General features: G+C 41.2%; 1 protein-coding gene across 1 annotated transcript in view; it reads right to left on the minus strand.

Annotated features, from left to right (window-relative positions):
• Positions 1-2,957: 2,957 nt before the first annotated feature.
• Positions 2,958-19,340, minus strand: part of fgfrl1a (fibroblast growth factor receptor like 1a) — a 58,973-nt gene continuing 42,590 nt past the window's right edge. The window contains exons 4-8 of the mRNA XM_029512334.1: positions 12,918-12,995; positions 9,630-9,923; positions 6,547-6,719; positions 6,267-6,447; positions 2,958-5,627 (exon numbers count right to left, since the gene is read on the minus strand). Coding sequence (XP_029368194.1) covers positions 5,200-5,627; positions 6,267-6,447; positions 6,547-6,719; positions 9,630-9,923; positions 12,918-12,995 — 1,154 coding nt within the window. The 3' untranslated portion in view covers positions 2,958-5,199. The remainder of the gene's footprint in view (positions 5,628-6,266; positions 6,448-6,546; positions 6,720-9,629; positions 9,924-12,917; positions 12,996-19,340) is intronic.

The raw sequence follows: 19,340 nt of genomic DNA on the forward strand, positions 1-19,340 counted from the left end.
TCTTTCCATCGCACATCCAAAATAGCTTCAACCCCTTCGTTCCCGTTTCTGACCTTATGATCCTAAAAGTTATGAAACTGTATATGTATCTTAATGATCCTATTTTGGTCAAAGGCTCTAATACATGAGGGGAAATTAAATGTGTGTCAATCTCCATCCATTTAATATGGACTGTCTGATCCAATTTATATGAAATCTGGAGACAACTGGAAGGAACACAAATACAGAGAAGATTTTTTTTTAATTTTGCTTTTTTTCCTGCTACAACTCTTTCTGACAGCCTCTATTTTCACTGACTCAAGCTTTTTATTTATTCTTTTATCTGAATATTCTAAAAGTGATATTTCAGCTACCAATCGGAGGCAAATTGGCATCACCATCCAAGTAAATATTTAACAGAAATAATTTGTCCTAAGGCCACTTCACTGGGTCGATCTGAACACATGGAGGCTGGTAAGGATTGTAGTTAAAGGTTTTTAAAGACACGATAGCCAATCAATAGATTGATATCAACATATGAATTAAATTACTACATATAATGGAAAAAGGTTGGTAACTCCTGTGTGTGAGATCATTCAGCTCATTATTCTGGTATCAAGCAAGCATAAATCTCAATGTGACTACAAGTCCAACAAACCAGAGCTGATGTTCCACTGTGCCTGCTGGATGAGCAACTACAGAGCTCCTTCCTGACACATTAGTCAGTGAATGTTAAAGGTTTTAAGAAAGGATTTTTTGGCTGGATCTAGTCTAGTGATCTAGATCCAGCCAACCTCAGTCATAGGATTTGATTATGATCCAGACTGTTAGGACAAAAATAAACAGTGGCTACTTTGGTTTAGTTCCACAGAGAACACCAATTACAAATGATCCAGCTGTGGCTATCCTAACTTCTTGCAACCCTGCCCCCCCCCCAAAAAAAAGAAACTACCGACCTGTCCTGAGTGAATCCCGCCCTGGAAGGTTACCTGGGACTGGATCCAGCATCCCCCTGTGACCTGATGGATAAGCAAATGTGGATGAATGAATGAATAACAACAGGCTATGGGGTTTTGTGCAGGTCAGCTACTGATACTCAGCTTTAACAAAGCCAAGGCCAACAACGTGGCTTCACAATCAATGAAGAGTGCAGTGGGGGAAGTCACAGCCACAGTCGTTCTGACGTGACTATTTTTGTTTTGTACGCCATCTTTTTCTGCTCTCATGTGCTGCCCCGTGGCCATCATCCACCCTATTGCGATGGTCCATCCTTTCAACACTTTTTTCTTTCCTCGTCTTCCTCTGCTAAAATGAGTCAGAGCAACTCTGGGACTTCACACCCTCTGTCTGCACGCAACGGTTGTCCATCTGTCATCTCTCCAGATAGACATGTCGACAGATGAGACGCCGGCTGCAGCACTCACAATGGAAGGCCGACAACTATTTAGAGGACAGTCACTTAAAGACGGTCCCCCTCGCGCTGTGAGGTTGCGTGCTGCATGGGATTAGGATGCCTCTCTGTGTCCATGTAGTTGAGGACTGAAGCGCTGAGAGACAGATTTGTGGCATTTTCAGTGCGACACACTTGGTTAGGACTGACTCTTTAAAAACAGACAGTATCAGAGACATTCAATTTTCTTTAATGACACCAATAATGTGATTACATTGAGAGAAAACACATTTTTCATCCTAAATGACGATAGACTGTACAAGATTGTCGATACAAAGGTTACCAATAAAATTTTTGTATATTCTGTCTGTGTGTATAAATACAGTATCTTACAATGACATGAACATGGTATTTGCTACATAGCTTACATTGTGACTATAACACAAAATCCACTCATGCAGTATAATGCCCAATTATATGAAAATTAACAAACATGTTTAAAAGAAAAATAAATTAAAAACACACTCTTCGCTCTGGGTTTTGTTGGCAGAGTTGTTGTATGGTCCAAAGCACCCTCACTTGATTCTCTTCCATTGTCTATCATTTCAACACTAATGTCATTTCACGTGCAAACCGTACGTGCACATATACAGTCTATTGGCAGTCCATTAGCTTTGACATATAAAACCTGCATGTGAAATGAGAAAAAAAACTATTCAGATTTTACTTTTGGACAAAGAGGAAAATAAAATACCAGAAGGAGGGTTAAAAAAAAAAATAATCTCAAAATGGGGAATTAAAGCTGAGTTTCTAGATAGGCAAATAAATGAAATAATTGAGAAAGCAAAAAACAAACAAACCAAATGCTGTCTTTGCTGAGATTTGCTTACATCTGATGGATTTCATTATATCTTACCAGAAGAAAACATGGTGCTGTGCTTGGTGCATTGGAAATATAGAGAAATGCTTTTAAGTTGTGCCTGAACATCCTTAAGCATCTGCGCAAATTTCTGCAAAGCCTTACAGACGACAGCATAATTATCTTTAGGCTATATTTTGAGTATTTTGATACTTGAGTAACAGCAGACAAAACTTCAAATTCAGACTGTGTACCAATGAGTATGATAAAAAAAAGGGCATATATGATTTATCCATATTAATATATTTGTACATTTTCTTACTTTCCTAAAGATTTATGTGCAAAAATATACGGCCACATGTGTTACTGAGTTCACCAGGTGATCTCAATATATCACTTACTGTCACACGGTTGTTTAAACACCCTTGTAAAATTCTCACTGCTATATTTTAGATGTCCTGAAGAAAGACTGACTGAGGAAAACTAAATACAGTACAAATACAATCGGCTACACGACCAGCCTCCAGCCTCTGTTATAATTCACATATATACAGTACAATTCTACATTTACCCACATCTTTATGTTTAAACATCTCTGGAGAGAGTCACCCCACATCTTCAAGCATACACAACAATGCCAAGTGGGCCTTTCAGAGAGAGCTGTAATATAAAGCAGCTGAAACCTTAATCTAATCTGAGGATATCATTTTACCTTTGTTTCCTTTTTTCTTTTTTTTTTTTTTAAAGTGGTCAGATCCATGGACACACACATGGGAACGACAAGATGGACACCTGAGAGAGAGCGAGTCCGTTCGAAACAGCTGCAATCAAAAGGTTTTTGCAGCTTTTAATGGAGGTTCTGGCCAAGTCTAAAAATGTTTATCACCAGCTGATTCTAAAGAAACATCCCAACAGCAACCAGGAGAGAGTTTCCCTCAGCGCTTAAATATGCAAAACTCACATTCAACTTTGACACATTCTTAAACCAGTATGTGTCAGAATTTGATTTTGTAGCTTCAGTTTCTAGAACAAACTTTCCATTTTGAGCTTTGGAACCTTTCTCCTGTTGCTTTGGGTCCATGAGGTCTGCTAACCTCAAATACACAATTCCCCTCTCTCCTGCCCAACCAGGCAAACATCTTGGGTTGTTATATTGCGCACTAATTGCTTTAGTCTGAACAGCTGCTGGTGACTTCATTGACAAGCAGAGCCTCACAAACACACAGATGTTTTCACTTTGGCTGATCAGACCTCTGCTCAGGATGAAGTGCGGAGGAACTGGGTTAGGAATTACCTAAATTCATCAAATTCACCGTATTAATGAAACTGATATAGCGAGTGATAAACCCTAAAAAGTGAAAAACCATTCGGAGGATATCTCTTGAGCTAAGACTGAGTCATGTGCTCGTGGTCCTGGGAAGAGCTCTGGAGAGTTAAAATAATTGACTCCACTTGTGGGAATGCAGCATAGGTGTGCCAGGGCTTTAGCAGGGGTTACCATGAAACCTTCGGAAACCCATAGCAACAAAAGGAATAAAATCCAGTTAAATCACATTTGTAGGTCTCATTATTCAAAAATCTCTTTAACTTGGTTGGGAGAATTTGTGGAAACAGAATCAAATCTACAAGATACCTCCTGATTTTACTTTCATAATTCATTGCCATTGTGCAGCACATAGATGGAAATTTAAGATTAATCTACATCAAGTTATTTGTAACACTTCCCATTTTCATTATCGAGGTGATAGATGGTGGTGCAGGTGAGAACACAGCTCATTATCATACTTGTAATATACAGCTCAATGTTCGATTACATCTTGTGCAGTGTTAGAAGAGAAGTTTACAAAGTTGTAGTTTATCTCCCTTAGGCCTTTTAAAACAGATAAACAAGAAGCTGTGTGATACAAGAAGTTCTCAAAAGTGATCGATGAAACATGGAAAGGACTCTGAGGAGGCACCTTCTTTAACTGAGGCAATTTTGGTGATCCCTTTGTGTTATTTGCTAAACAGGCTCAACATGACACGATGAGAACTGCTAAAATTCATCCCCCTCACTTTTCAGTCAGTATGTGTCAAATTACGATTGAACAGGAGACGTTGCAAACAGGAAATGCCACCATGGGGGGACGGGGGCAATACCATGTTTCCGTTCTAAGAGAAATTATTTTGTAGCTGCTGCTAAAAATCAATCTACAAAGTGAGGTTGATATCAGCATTTTTTCCACGCACAGCAGTAGCCAGATAACAGCTGAAGCAAAAACCAGGTGCCCTCTTCTCTGCTGAGTGTGGATACAGCGGTGTTTGTATTCAGTCGTGGTTCTTATGGCTCAGTTGTTACAGCCTGAGATATACTCTGAAATTAAGCTATTACATTACACACAGGCTATATTGTTCTTTATAGATTACCCAGGATGAAGTAGCATGCTAAATGCCATATAATCATATTCACTATATACACAAGTAGCTATATTTGGAGCCTTGCAGTGAAAGCCAACTGTATTTGTCTTGTTACTGAGGAGGCTGAGGTTTTATCCAAAGTACTGAGAGGACAGAGGAGTGAGTTCATTGTTGCTTCATTTAAGGCCCATGAGCAGAAAGGGAGAGAATTATATACATTTACAGAGAAAGTTCATTCAACGAGAGGCTCGAATTGAAAATATCTGGGGATTTTTCTCTTAGTTTGCAGTGGATTGGCTCCCATGTTGGTTAAAAATAAAGATCTTTCTTTTCCCGCTTTACATTCTTCATTGTTTCGGGTGTCTTGAGTAACTCCATTTGCACACAACATGCTGACGCAAACTGAGGAGGAACTGCATGATCCCGTGTTTCTGTATCGGAACGGTCTCTTGCATGTGGCATTCCTTGTTCTTTGCTTTCAATGTCATACTGCTGTGACTGAGTTTGCATGCACAGGAACATGCTCATATGAAAGTTGGATGTGAAACACCAAAGCTCCCCGCTGGCCTTGCTGCTAACACTGGTAGTGGATGTGCTGGTGCTGGTGCACTTTTCCATCCACGTGCGAATGTGTGTGTGTGTGAATATCCGTGTAAATCTTCGGGTAGACCTTCGGGGCCAATGCAGCGCCTCCGTGAGCCAGGAGCAGCTGCTGATGGGCAACGTAGTCCTCGTACGAAAGGCAATCTTTATCCCCGTTGGCGGGCTGAGCAGCCAGCGTCGGGCAGGCTCGCTCACGACTGGCCACAGGTAGACGCTGAGCAGCAGGAAGGGCAGAGGAGGAAGACGGGGAAGAGGCAGAGCAGGTGCGTTTTGATTGGCAAAACCAGAGGAGGGCGGTGCCAAAGATAAAGGCGACACCTGCTGGTATTCCAATAATGACGGGCCATGGCAGACTCGGGGATGTGGCTGTGGGGACAGCGTTAATTTGGGGTTTCAAATCTGTGGAAGAAAAGACGACATTCGATCAGTCATGTCTGTATGATTTAAATCTCCAAGACTGATGGTCTTAGGTGGTGATATTTTAAACCAAGATAATGATTATTTTCAACTGCTAATTGAACTGACGAGTAAAAAAAATCTAAACGGCCAATATTATGGCACCAAATGACCATTAAATTCTTACATTGGAGCGCTGCAGTCAGCAGATAAAGGAAATTTTGGCTTAAAAATCAAATTGAAATAGGATCTAATTAACAGACCGAGGTTTATCTTTGGTTGGTTGGGTGTTGGTTATTTTCTCTACCTAATATATGTAAAGTAAACAAATGAAGGTAACAGGCTCCTCTACGTAGACTAAGAAATAGTCGTTTGCATTTATGGCTAAAAACAGCAGGCTAGGTTTACCAACTCTTCTCAACCCCTCTGTAGCAGAGGTCTCCAGCTCTGTCCTGGAGGACCACAGTCCTGCAGGTTTTAGATGTTTCCTGCTCCAACACACCTGATTCAAAGGATCAGCTCGTCATCGAGCGCTGCTGAGGTCTGATCAGGAGCCACTCATTTGAATCTAATTTGCTCTCTATTATTTTAAACCTGTGAGATAAATAACTTATTTGTCCTTCTCCTTTTCTCTCCTCTGACCTGGTAGGACAGTCAGGTAGGCGCTCCTGAAGCTGTAGCCCATCGTGTTAGCTCCCAGACAGATGTACATGCCAGCATCCTCCTCCTTTGCTCTGGTTATCAGTAGCTTGTTGAGGTAAGAGCCATCAGGACGTGACCAGACCTCTCCTGTCGGCAGGACCACAAAACGATGGTCGCCGACCTTTGATGGACATCACACAAAATGCAGCTTTATGGACCAGTTCAAACGTTACTAGTTTACCATGACACTTGTGTTTTTGTGTGGAATATTTGCTTGTACCTCTATAGTGGAGTTAAATTTGTTCTCATCGCCAGCTTCGACTCTTTTCAGCCACTGGATTACTGGCTTGACGTCACTGCGGACTTTACACTGGAAAGACGTGGTTCCTCCGTAGTCCACGGTGGTGTTGACAGGGTGAGTACCAGTCAGGATGGGTTTAGAGTTTGTGCGCTCTGCAGGAAGACACAACGACAAGGAGAACATTTAAGGTGAATTTGTTAATATTAATATGAAATTATTATGAGTGTTCCAACAGAAACAAGTTTGGTTGTTTTGGAAAACTTGTTCATTAAAAGCAAGCAGTACAATGAAGAAGGGCCTTATTCTCTTATTATTCATTTCATTTGTACAGCATTAAAACTTAAATAAAATTAACTGAAAAAAAAAAATGAAGCTAAAGGTAAAATACAGCTCCAGCCATTTCTTTCTAAGATTTGTCGAGCAGGAGAGACACACCTGCCAGAGACATTCAACAGCCTCCTTTTTAGTATCTGGTAATGCAATTTCACAGGAACACGACCCAAGAGCATGTGTTCAAATTTTTTTGTTCTTTATTTGACACCTCCTGCTTCAATACTCAGAATTTAAAACACATTCGTGGTTCAGTTGTTGCAAAGGATGAAAGTGTATAAACTGCCAGTTACTTTCAGGGAGGCTCATTCGGTTGTTGCTCTTGTAAGAACAGCTATTGGTTGCCTACAATGCAGTGAAAAGGAAAAACACTACGACTCATTCAGCCAATAACAACATAAAAGTTTTTTACATCTCTGGGCACTGACTCTTATTTTAGGTAAGGTAATCCAGAGCTATATAGGGGTGCCAAATACTGTGATATCTTTGTTTCTGGATGTCAAAGGTTTTACTACCGTCTTGTTTTTGGACTTCTCTTTCCAACAGCCCTGAATGACAGCTAAATTAATCTCTGCTGATTGAGAAAATGTCACATTTAACATGAGCGAGCAGCAGTTTGATTTACTTCCTCTCTGACAGCATGCGCTTGTGAGGGTACGTGTGCTCATGTGCAAGTGCGTGAATGTCTCTCAGGAAGGACTACAGCTGTAGCTTAATGTGCCGCAGATGTGCCGTGTAAAGCGAGAGGCGAGAACGCCAGTCTGAGTCTCTCAACAGAGCAATAATGCTCAGTAACACACAGTTCAGTGCACAACACACAAATTCAACACTGACCCTCCAGCAAACTGCGCAACATTAAATCAGCCAGCATACAAACACATTTTTTGCGGCTTTCCAACACAACGTAATACATCAAAAAACACTCACTACTTATCATAACACACATGCTCTCAAGAGCGCTCAAGAAAGTAAAGAAAGTAAAGACTGCTGGCTTCACCTTCCACACCGAAAACCTGCTGAGTATTCCTGATTTGCTTGACTAATGTTTACTGACAAACCTGCTGGTGATCAATAAATGCCGCTGAAGTTGAATGAGGCTTTTAAAAGCTATTTAAAACTTCTATTCTTGGTGCAATTTACCCACGAGCCCATTGGTAAATCTGGGCTGTTGCTCCACTTTGCAACCAACCATGACAACTGAACGAGAAATAAATTACAAGCACCAATTAAGTTTGGGCTGAAGTTTACAAAATTTGGTGACACTCTCCCTATAGCTAAGTTTATATATCCAATTTAAAAACATGTCATGCAACATAATCTGCTTTACTCTAGAAATGTCAAATTTAGTTATAATTACACAATTGTGACTTACAAAAACTTGTCTTGTGTTTGTTACTGCAGGTTTGTGGTATTTCACAGTGTAGGAAAGAAATCTGCTGATGACTGATTATTGTCCTTGTGTTTTCCAACATGGAAATCTATACTCAGCTCCTTTCCAAGAACAATGAGCCATCTCTTATGAAAGCGAGGACTGATTACTTTGCCAACAAATCATTTCAAGGTTTGAAAAGTTAATTATGGTGTTGATGATCATATGGCCCTAGACATTCGACATAATAACTGTATTGTGAGTTAGATGGAAACAAAATCCATTTCAAACCCAGCCTTAATCAGGCAGGACTCTCAGTCAAATAATAATATACAAACTGTGTGCGGTGTAATGTATATTATTGTTCGGCATGTATACACATACATGTATATCATATACCAGCGGCAATATACATCAATTCACAAAACCACAACAGTGTTACTTTTTTTGTCAACATGGTCGTCAACAAATGATGAAAACGAACGAACAGTAAAACACTAAGTGATGATGACTAAAACTGAATAAATGTAGATTACATTTGTGTCAAAAAACAAAAACTAGATGTCTAGTTGGAACGAAAGCCAATCGAGTTGAAGTTACTCCCTCTTCTGAGGTGGTGGGACACTTTGTGTATGAGGAAATCAACAATAGCTATTCTCTGCAACAAGGTCTTCACAGCCATTGATACCAAAAGTTCGATTTAAGAGTCAAGCAGACTTCTTGGATGGCTTTCCGTTTGATGAAAAAGATCTGTTGCAAAAACTGTGGCGTGTCAGTCACCCTGGTAAAAACACAACAAAAACGCCATTTACAGCTTTTAATACCATTCGGCTTTAACAAGTTCATAAATGTTCCCAATGAGTGGCAACCCAAGACAAACTTTTTAGGTAATGTTTTGCTCTTAAACTTCAGATTTGAGATTTTAGTTGACTAAATCCACCATAGATTTTGTCCCACTAAAACTAGACAAAAATGAAATTTCAGACGACTAAAAATAATCATTTTCGTCAAAACACTAATAATAAAAATAAATTAAAATTGTCTCTCATGTCGGGACATGAAATGATTGTACGCAGCCAGAATTTTCAAATTCTCCGGTTTTGTCAAACCAGAAAACCCTGAAATATTCAACGTGCCCAAAGTGAATGTGAGGATTCTCTGTTTTAGATCATTTTTAATCGATTATTTTTGGCCTTTCAGAAACTGTTGATCTCATCTGTTGTAGATATCGACATTCAGACATCTTCAGGAATGACTGCTACGGGGTTTGTGACTTTGACTGCTGTGCCTCTGGATGGATCTGTTGCAGTTTTTGGAGCAGTCAGTATTGATGTGGACTAACTCTAAGTGACGCATAACTCACGTATGACTTCCACTTTGTAGGTGGCATTGATCTCTCCTGCTCTGTTGGAGACATGGCAGGTGTACTTCCCGCTGTGCTCCGGCGTCAGGTTCTTCAGACTCAGCGTCCACTTCTTCTTCTTCTCATCCCTCCCGCCTCCACCGTCCTCATCCACCAGCGGCCGATTGTCCTTCAGCCAGACAATGTCAGGGCGAGGGTTACCGCTCGCGGTGCACTTCAGCCGCACTGAGCTGCCTACTGGGCGAGCAATGACGCGTTTCCTCATCTTTGCCGGTTGGGTAAAGCGAGGACGCACTGGAAGTACAAAGAGGGGATTTGAAACTGTAATTAGGCATGGATTTATTATTCTAAAATTAATTGTGCTGTTTTAGCTACTTGTAAATTATTATCTCTTGATATAAAGTTACAAAAACAATAACAAAAGACATAAGTAACTCTTTGGTCTCCCAGCCAGCTGCAGATGTGAAAAAGAGAAAGGCAGACAAGGAGGGAACAGAAGAATCAATTAGTCGAGATAAATGCTTTAGAGAGCAGTGTTATATTTACAAGCACTGTTCTTTTCTTCAGACTGGTGAAAGAGAACAGATGAAAGAATTCACCACATTCTTATTTGACACTTCTATTAGACGTAACAAGCGATCAAAGCCGCGCTATCTGAAAAGGCTGCGACAGAAAGGGAGGGTTCACTGTGTGTCAAGCCTCCTTTGTTTTAATCTGTAATAGTTTCCTACAACACAATGTCACATTTTGCTGTAAAGAGAAAGAAGACCCACAAATTTTCAGCACCAGTTTGTAACCTTCCACCGTACTGTAAACATGCCTCCACATAAAAGGACATTTTTGTATCTGGTCACATCATATTGACGTTTCCACATATTTTGTAAATAAGAGAAATGGAGTTAAACTGAAAAATGTTCATGTTGCACAGATTTTTCTTTTTTAAGGCCAAGTGAATTTTAAGGCTCTGACTACAAGTCTCAAGACGTACATTTGCAGGAGCGTCAGACAGGTTGAGGTAATTCCTGCATGCTGTGCCAAGAATTCAGAGTTGTAATAACATATGGCAGTGAGCCTCTTGGTATACACAGCCTAATTTGCTGTAATACACTGTAATTGTAATGTTTAAGAAAATGTTTTAATCACTTCCTTTTCTCCTCTGACACAAAAGGCTTACTCACATGATCAGCACACACACAAGAGTACAGTTACACAAACTGACGCACACCAGGTTTGCTGTTTTTCCACGGCTCCAGCACCTCTGCTCCAAAACGAAGCTACATATTTAGCGAAAGATCCGGCCTCAAAGAGAGCTCGTTGTAAAACTCAGAAACCTGCGACACAGCTAAGTAACAGCACCGTAAATATCTGGCCATGAATGCATATCTGTGCAGAAGTCATAAAAACCCAGACAGTCACTGGCCTCGTGCCAAAACACCCTTTTCACCCAAGCAAATCATTTCTTTCAAAACAAAAAATAGCCGGTTAACATCACATACAAATTCAAACGACCACATCCGTCCGTGCAGATGCATGACTGAACTTCATGTAGGTAATTCAAAGACTCATATTCCTCCTTACAAATAAATGAAATGGCCAAATGTTAACTCCCTGCATCTATTCATTCGCACATATCCCTCGTGAAAGAAGTGCAACAATGAACAGGGACAAAAACAGATCAAAGAGGAAAAGGAGAACAGAAAAAACAAAAAACAAAAAACTATCCAGCCGAGAGGGAGGAGAGGAAATCATTCACAGGAGCACTTGATTTTACAGCCCCATGTTCTAGCCACAGCAGATAGCCATCAACCGGGTGATAAATCACCACGGAACTACTGCAGTTGCGTCTCTTTCTCTGGACACAGTTATTATTCTAACTCCGGGTAAACAAACAGAGGGGAGAGTTATGTGATGGGTTTCCGTGCTGAAGTCCGGAGATTTCACTATAGCTGCGTCTGGGGAATATAACTCTCTGCCGTCCGACTCAAAGCTGGGCAGGATGACAAAAAAAACATATCCAAAAGGCTTTTAAGTCTCGCCTTGCTCTCCCATGAGTCTGAGCAAAGCTACTGGACTACAGCTGAACTGTGACCAGACTGGGTCAATACATCCAACAGAGAGTGAGGAAAGAGAGGAGGGAGAGCAGAAGACAATGATTAATAGTTTAATTTTCTGGCAACGTCTGATGCTGATGACACATGTTAAACTGCACTTGTTTCAACTAAAATGAACTGATAAGAGGAGAGAAGAGCCAAAGCAAAGTGCAGCTGAGCTAAACGAACTGGATTGGACAAGGACGAGAGCAGAAACTGAATGAAACACAGCAAGGTGCAATCAAGATGAACTGATTTAGAACGTCTCAGATGAGCCCCATCCAGCAGAAGTTGACAAAACAAACGAAAAGGGGAAGAATGAAGTTCTTATTAGGACAGACCGATTGATAAAAGCTAATGATTTCAACTGGAGCGACTATGAACAGTTAAAGTAAAGTTATTTCAAGAAAAAAATAAAAGGTAAGCGAGAGGGCATGCAAATACAGCGAGGCAAAACAGAGCGCTGACAGAGAGAAGGAAGAGGGGGGTGGCTGAGAGTCATGACGGCTTGTTCGGGGTCTCAGGGGCCACTTCAATGCCACACTTCACTGTGTAAAAATACTACCGGCCCTTTGATCAGACAGTGTGAAAGAGCGTGTGTGTCGGAGAGAGATTTCTTTACATTTGACCATTAAAACTCTGCAGTAACTTCGGTCGTTAGGTGAGGAGGTGATGGGGATGATGGGGATGCCTCAGATGGGGCTTTGTCATTTTGACATCTTTGCAGACATTTTGAATCTTCTGTTCACTTGTTTCAATCGAGGCTATAGAGTGCTGCGATCTTGATTCACTGCCTTAGCCACAGCAGGATGTCTGAAAGTTTGGTTGTGTGTTAGCCCGTTGGAGCAGATACATAAAGAAAAAGATAAAGGGATAACAGCAAGCTGAGAAAGAAGGTTACACGATAGGGGTCCCAACAAATCACACCTCACACAAATAGACTGCTCTCCACTCGGCCAGAGCCAATTATCTACACAAACAACCACCCTGATGTGTATTTCTGTCTGTGTGAGGCCATTTAATAACTCCTCCCTCCTTCCCCGACAGTTTGCAAAGTGTTTATTGCGCACTCTGCTACTGCACGTTAAATCGTACACACTCTTAGCTAGCTATCTTAAGTGTGACCTCTAAGCTTCCTGCTCCCTCCAAAGATTTGTACATCTTTATTTGTGAGATGGGAAACGTTCGGAGTTCTCACCCAGTTTCCCGGCCAGGTCCAGGGCGTGTTCGGAGTCACCAGCAGCCGTCCCTGCTCCACCTCTTGAGCTGGAGTCATCTGATGATAGAAAGAGAAAGACGACAAGTCAGTGAACTGACACCTGAACGTGAATAGCTAATCTATGAGGGAAACCCCAGCGATGAGGAATAAATACTCCCTTTAACTTTACCGTAGTTGGCACGAGCAAAGTGTGTTGATGAAGTCATACTTTCTGTAACCACCTGTTACTGTAGTTAGATTATAACATGCTCTCAGGGGTGGATGTTGGATTGGCTCATTTCTGACGGTCGTTTTACGGGATGCAGCTGTTTTACCACCGTGGTTTGATCATCAGAGAATCATAAATTTGCAAGCTGATTGATTAATAGGTTGTGAGTTGAACGCTCGAACAGTGAAACGAGCTGACTGGTTTGGGGGGAAATCGCTGCTATCAGACGAGCGCCTTTGCAGCATGTCATTCCTCTTTTCTTCCATTTCCGCTCACATTTCATCGTCCTGTCATATCAGTAAAAATGGCATCAAAGTGAGACTGAGGTTCTACACGATCACGCAGCATGTGAAGCTCAAGAGTGACACATATGACAGAATAATTACTGCACCACATACTGAGGCCCGAGGACTTTAAACTGTCGATGCTCTACCCTCAACACATGCGGCAAGCATTTCAAATTCCAATATTACATTTCTGCAGACCAGAAAATCAAATGACAAATAATGCGATACAGTCTGTCTGCCCATTAATGTGATGAAATCCATGAAATTAATACCACAACTCCCCCATCATGCCTCTACCCTACAGCCAAAAACAACTTCTCACTCATAACAATCATACACTGTCTTAAACATCTTAAAAGAGGAAAATCCTCTGGGAATTCGCGAATTCTGCCACGGTACATGACGACTACTTTACCTGTTTGATGCTCCAGAGTATCATATTGCTTTTAATCTCCTGTTGGTGTATCAGTTTCAGTCAGCACGTCCTTCTATTGATCACCAAAAAGATACAAACATCTGTATGGACCTTCATCCTAGAAACCATTTCAAGATGTATCTGATGTATCTGAGGGGGCCCCTTCGCATGGAGGTTGGGCAGGGCCGATACAGTGCAACATCAGGTTGGTCAAAATACATGGGGGTGTGTGGTTAACTTGGCCTGAACCTGAAGTTTCAACCAGAACCTGATGGCAGTGAAAAGAATGGACTTAACGGCCTAACAGCACATGCAGAAAGTGCGTGAGGGAGTGCATGTCTCTGTAAGCGGATATGTTTATCCTGCATGTTGGTACACATTCGGGGCTGTGTGTGGATTTTTAGGAAAGTCAGACTATTTCATGCAGTGCCAAATTTCTTAACAGCATCACAATTTGGATGCAAGAATAAAAGGCATATTTGAAATGAAAATATGAGGCCTGACCTGCATCCTCAGGGCTGGTATTAATAGCAGGCAGACCACTTGGTGCAGGCCCCGAATGTGTGTGTGTGTGTGTGTGTGTGTGTTTGTGTATCATTGTGTGTGTGTCATATGAATTCCTGTGTGGGTGTGTCTGTGCATGTGTGTGTGTGCGTTCTGGCGTTATTTAACTAAATGGTAACTTGAGGTGCTGGTATTCCCGTCAAACCTCACTCCTCCTCCCGTCCCTCAGACTCCCCCTTCATCTCTCCCCTCCTTCCACATGCACAACGTGTTCTTAGAAAGGGCAATGCGTTTGAAGGCGAGCGGCATGGGGGTCTGATGCGAAGGGCGGAACATGGTTTAGCACTCTTAACAGCTTGTGGACCCTCCCCCAGGCCTGCCGTGAGCCTGTAAACCTCAGTTGGCAGACCTCCTACAGACCCGCTCACAGAGGGGGTGGGGCTGCTTCCACTGCCCATACAATGTAGCCATAGATCCACAGTATCAAAGTATTTCAAATTCAAAACATATACACTTTACCTGTAGAAGCTGTATATTATGATAGTGACAGAGAGACAGACCCAACGGCCAACAGACTGCAGGAAATATGTGAGCATGTGGCATAATAAACATTAACAGTTACGCATTCATTTATAGATGAGGTAACTGAAAGAGTCAAGTAAATGATATTCTGTATGCGGAGACAGCGAAGTGAAGCGTACGCTGTTCATCAGAGCAGCACCTGTACTGCACAGCACAGCTACTGATGAAGGTGCCTTCTTTCCCGTCCCAACGAATGTCCCTTGGCTTTACTCGATCCAGAAAACGATTAGGTGGAGTAGCAGAGGCCACCACTGGCCTTCAGCGAGGGAGCTGAACGTCTGCCTACACCTCGTGCACCTCACCCTGAACGTTCACTGTGTCAAAAGACTACACTCATTACTTTGTACACGAAGCTGCCATAAAATGGAGCTCGTCTACTCGTGACAATAAAGTGACTATAATATTTAGCCGCAGCTGTTAAACTGGGGCCTCTAAAATAACCAAAACAGGATCCTCTTTGTTTCAAAGATAAGCGCAAAATTTCCCTGCCGGGCGATTGATGTTCCTACAGAGTTAATGCCCGACTATAAACGGACAATGTGGCACAGATGACCAGCTGCCTTCTCCATTATCACTTCGCTGACGACTTGAAGAGGAAGCTTTCATCCAAAGCGTTCAGAGAGAGCAACCAAAATACGTGTGGGCTGACTCACTGCGGCTACATTAACACCTTACTCTTGTCCACAGCTTTATCACACAGGACTCCTGCTGAAAAAAGTAATTCTCTTACACATAAATATGTTTATACCTCTGAGGTTGGCAGCCAACGCCCTTTACAACTGTAGCTGCGAATAACATTTTCATCGTCATTTTATTCAGCTGTTACGTGAGTTGCGGGGTTGGGGGGTTAACGTATTGTTTCACTGTTTGTTTCGAGCTGAAAACAGAGAAAACACATTCCCTCCAGGCTTCAGCTGCTTTCAATAAATAACATGCTTTCTTCTGATCCTGTTCCACATTCTAATGTTCGGCCAGATACTTTGGCTCGTACCTACGCCGAGCAACGCACACACACAAACAGACACACAAGATACACACAAGCTAATTCAGATAAGTACTCAGTCATGCGAACAGGGCAGTATAAAAGAGAGCGTACACAAAGCCATGAAACCAAAAACAGAATAAAAATGCGATATGACACATTTGATTGCCGGCTTTGCATTTGAAGATGTTTTTTTTTTTTTTACATAGGTTTCACAACATTTCAACAAGCAAACATTTCAGATCAAATTTAGGGATAGATCTACAACAAAGTCCTCGAGGAGCAACACTGGATATTATAGGCAATGTGCTTTGTACTGTGTGTGAGATTGTGCCGAGTCACGTAACATCACAGCTTGACCCAAAAAGTGTTACAAGGAAAGGAAACGTTAACCCGAACCCACCACTATTCTGGTTCACACTCTAATTGTTGTCAGGCCGGGGATGCATTCGCTGTGGTAATTATAAGCTTATAGTGTAATGCAGACACCACATACTGTGGTTGAGTCCATTTTCTGGAAAATCAATTGAGAAACTGGTGATGGATAAACCAGTAATGTCTGTTTTTGGCTATTTAAAATCAAGGTACTTCATCAATCTGACATATGAAACTGCTCTTACCATTAAACAGTCATGTCCCCAAGGGTCTGAAATATTAAAGTGAAAACTGACACGGAGTAAATAACGCAGAAAAACATGCACGCAGATTGTGAAACTATGAAGACAGATATTATAGATTGCACATTTGGATCTGTTTGATGTCAGGTTTCCCGTCGTATCTGCTCCCATCCCAGTTTTACTGACCTTGAAGATGATGTTTTTAAGTTACCACGCAAACACTGATTATAAAGACATTAACTGACCCCTGAAAGTCTCCAATTTCTTCTTCTGCACCCTTGTGTCCAGCATTGCTACACAATACAGATATTTCCCTGCAGTTTTTTCTTTTCGTTGAAGTCGATGCCATCCTTTTATTTACGAGTGCTGTACACCGTCATAAATCTTTACTTGGATTATGCCAACATTTGTGGTCTCTCTTCACACTTTTGCTTTCCATCTCTTTGTTTCTTTTCATTCCCCTTTCCTTTAATCTCCAGGGGGAAAAGGTTCAACAGTGTGCTACATTTCACACATTCAAGGGCTAGGTATCCCTATGTGAATGTGTGTGTGTATTTGTGTAACCCCTTCTTATATTTACTTTCAGGTCAGGAGAGAAAAGACAGTGATTGGACGTGAGCACGCTCAGAAATATGAGGCTAGCGTGTGTGTGAATGTGTCCAAGGGGCCAGTGTTTTCCTAAAGGGTCACGTCCTTCCAGGTTTTAATATAGAGACACTGGATATGTGGACAGAACCTCTGTGTGTGGGTCCGTGTGTGGAGAGAGATGTTGTAGTGCCAGCTCCTACTGACCGCTAGTTGTTGCAGCATCGGGGCCAAAACCAACAGACCTGATGTGAGTTTGTGTGTCTGTCAAACCTAGTAAACCGCTGTTAGTCCTCTAAAAATGACCAAGTTACACTTTAAGGCTTTACTCAGGCAGACCTTTCCTCACTCTCCATTCACGCTTGCGTTTCACTTCACAGCTCAGACATGAGCTAACGTAAGTTTTGCATAACTCTGGAGGAAGAGGCATTGTTCTGTTAAACCCAGATCCTGGTGGGGTTTCTTTTTTACTTTCAATTGCTTCTTTTAATATTACAGGGGTTTGGGGTTTTTACCAAATATGCGCTATGGAAATAATACTCAAAATTTAAATAGATTGCAATTTGGCTCTTGTTGAAACTCAACAATAAAATGAAGCATGTTCCTAAGCAAGCACGCAGTAAGAGTCATTATTTCACTGAGGTTAAAATTTCATTCTCAACCTTGGACTCATAACAACCAGGTTAACTGAAATAGTAGAATTTAATCCTTTCACTTTTCAAAGCAGTTTTTATTGATTTATTGTTTTTATTATTTCACCAATTGGTGCAAACGGACAATGAATCAACTATTGTCATATCAAACCGGTTTTCACTAATTAATATAAACTATTGAAAAAAGGGAATTCTCGGCTCTATCTAATTATTGAGTCTGTTACTGGGACATTACAGACTTTACAAAAAAATCTCCCGCATCACAATTTTAAAACATACGTATTTCGTCCAGCAGAACATGGTCCATAGCCAGTAACGTCTGGTATCAGGCAGATGAGCTCTAACAGCCCCATTCTTCAGGAGAGTTCAGCTGGGATTTGTCCTCCAGACCCGTCAACGGCAACAAGCAGCAGAATAAACACAGTTTGTCCTTCAGCAGTTGGTTTGCGTGTCAGAGTGCTGACCTCCTGCTAAAACACACACTGTCATCATAACTCCAAGTTCAATGATACTAAGAAAACAACAGAACCAGGGAGTGAGGGCGAAGGTTTGTGGAGCCACAGTTGTCCTGAAGGTTCCCAACAAACTTTTCTGACCAGCCGCAGTAATTCAACACTGATTTCATAACAAGACATTGTGAAATTTAACACAGTTTTAATGAATGGTTACATTCAAATGCTGCAGCTCCAGATCCACACTGCGATGTTGATATTATACTGGGTGTTATATGGAAACCTTCTGTCTGCAGTTGTGTTTCACATCACATTAGCAGCTTATGTAATCCTCTATGGACAATTACTGTTAAATCAAACTTGGAACAAGTCAGACCGCTGACAACAGAGTGGACTGTTTCTTTTAATCTATAGAGCTTCATCCGTATGTGAAATCAAAAGCTTTTAACTTTGATTTGTCAAAAGTTATAAATAAACAACTGAATTAAAGGTTTTATGACGGGAATGCATGTGCATGACATTACTGATCTTTTTGTTAATGAGACACAGAGATTATTTTGATAAATGCCTTTTCTGTGGCTTTTAACTGCATCAATAATTGTTGCTTAGTTGTTTCTTTCTCTCTTTCTCTTTAAACTGAGAAGGCTTAAAGGCTTCCTTGCTGAAAGGAATAAAACCAGTGACAACTGTGTGATGCAGCGAGAAGCTCAGAAAACAAAAAGAGGTCAGAAATGAACTTTAGTTAAGAATAATGTAATTTAGGGCTAAAATGTTATCAGATAGACTGATACGATGACTATTTAAAAAGCTGATTGGGACAACATTTGTCAGAATTGGCAAAAATGTGTTTCAGCTCTTAAACTGTGAGTATTTGCTGCTTCTCTCTGTTAGAGATTCACGAAAATCTAGTTACTCTGACTGTGGTGAAAAAAAACCAAAACAAATGAAACCCCCACAAAAAAAAAAAAAAACAACAAACCAAAAAAAAAAAAACAAGCAGTCTGAGGATATAAATGTGTCTTTGGGAAATTTATGGTCAACCAGTTTCAGCAGTTTTCTGACTTTATGTCAAAACAGTCAGTGAAAAGAAAAACCTTTTTCATCTCCAACTGTCCTC

Source organism: Echeneis naucrates, chromosome 10 (genome assembly GCF_900963305.1).
Source record: "Echeneis naucrates chromosome 10, fEcheNa1.1, whole genome shotgun sequence".
Taxonomy (NCBI): Eukaryota; Metazoa; Chordata; class Actinopteri; order Carangiformes; family Echeneidae; genus Echeneis; species Echeneis naucrates.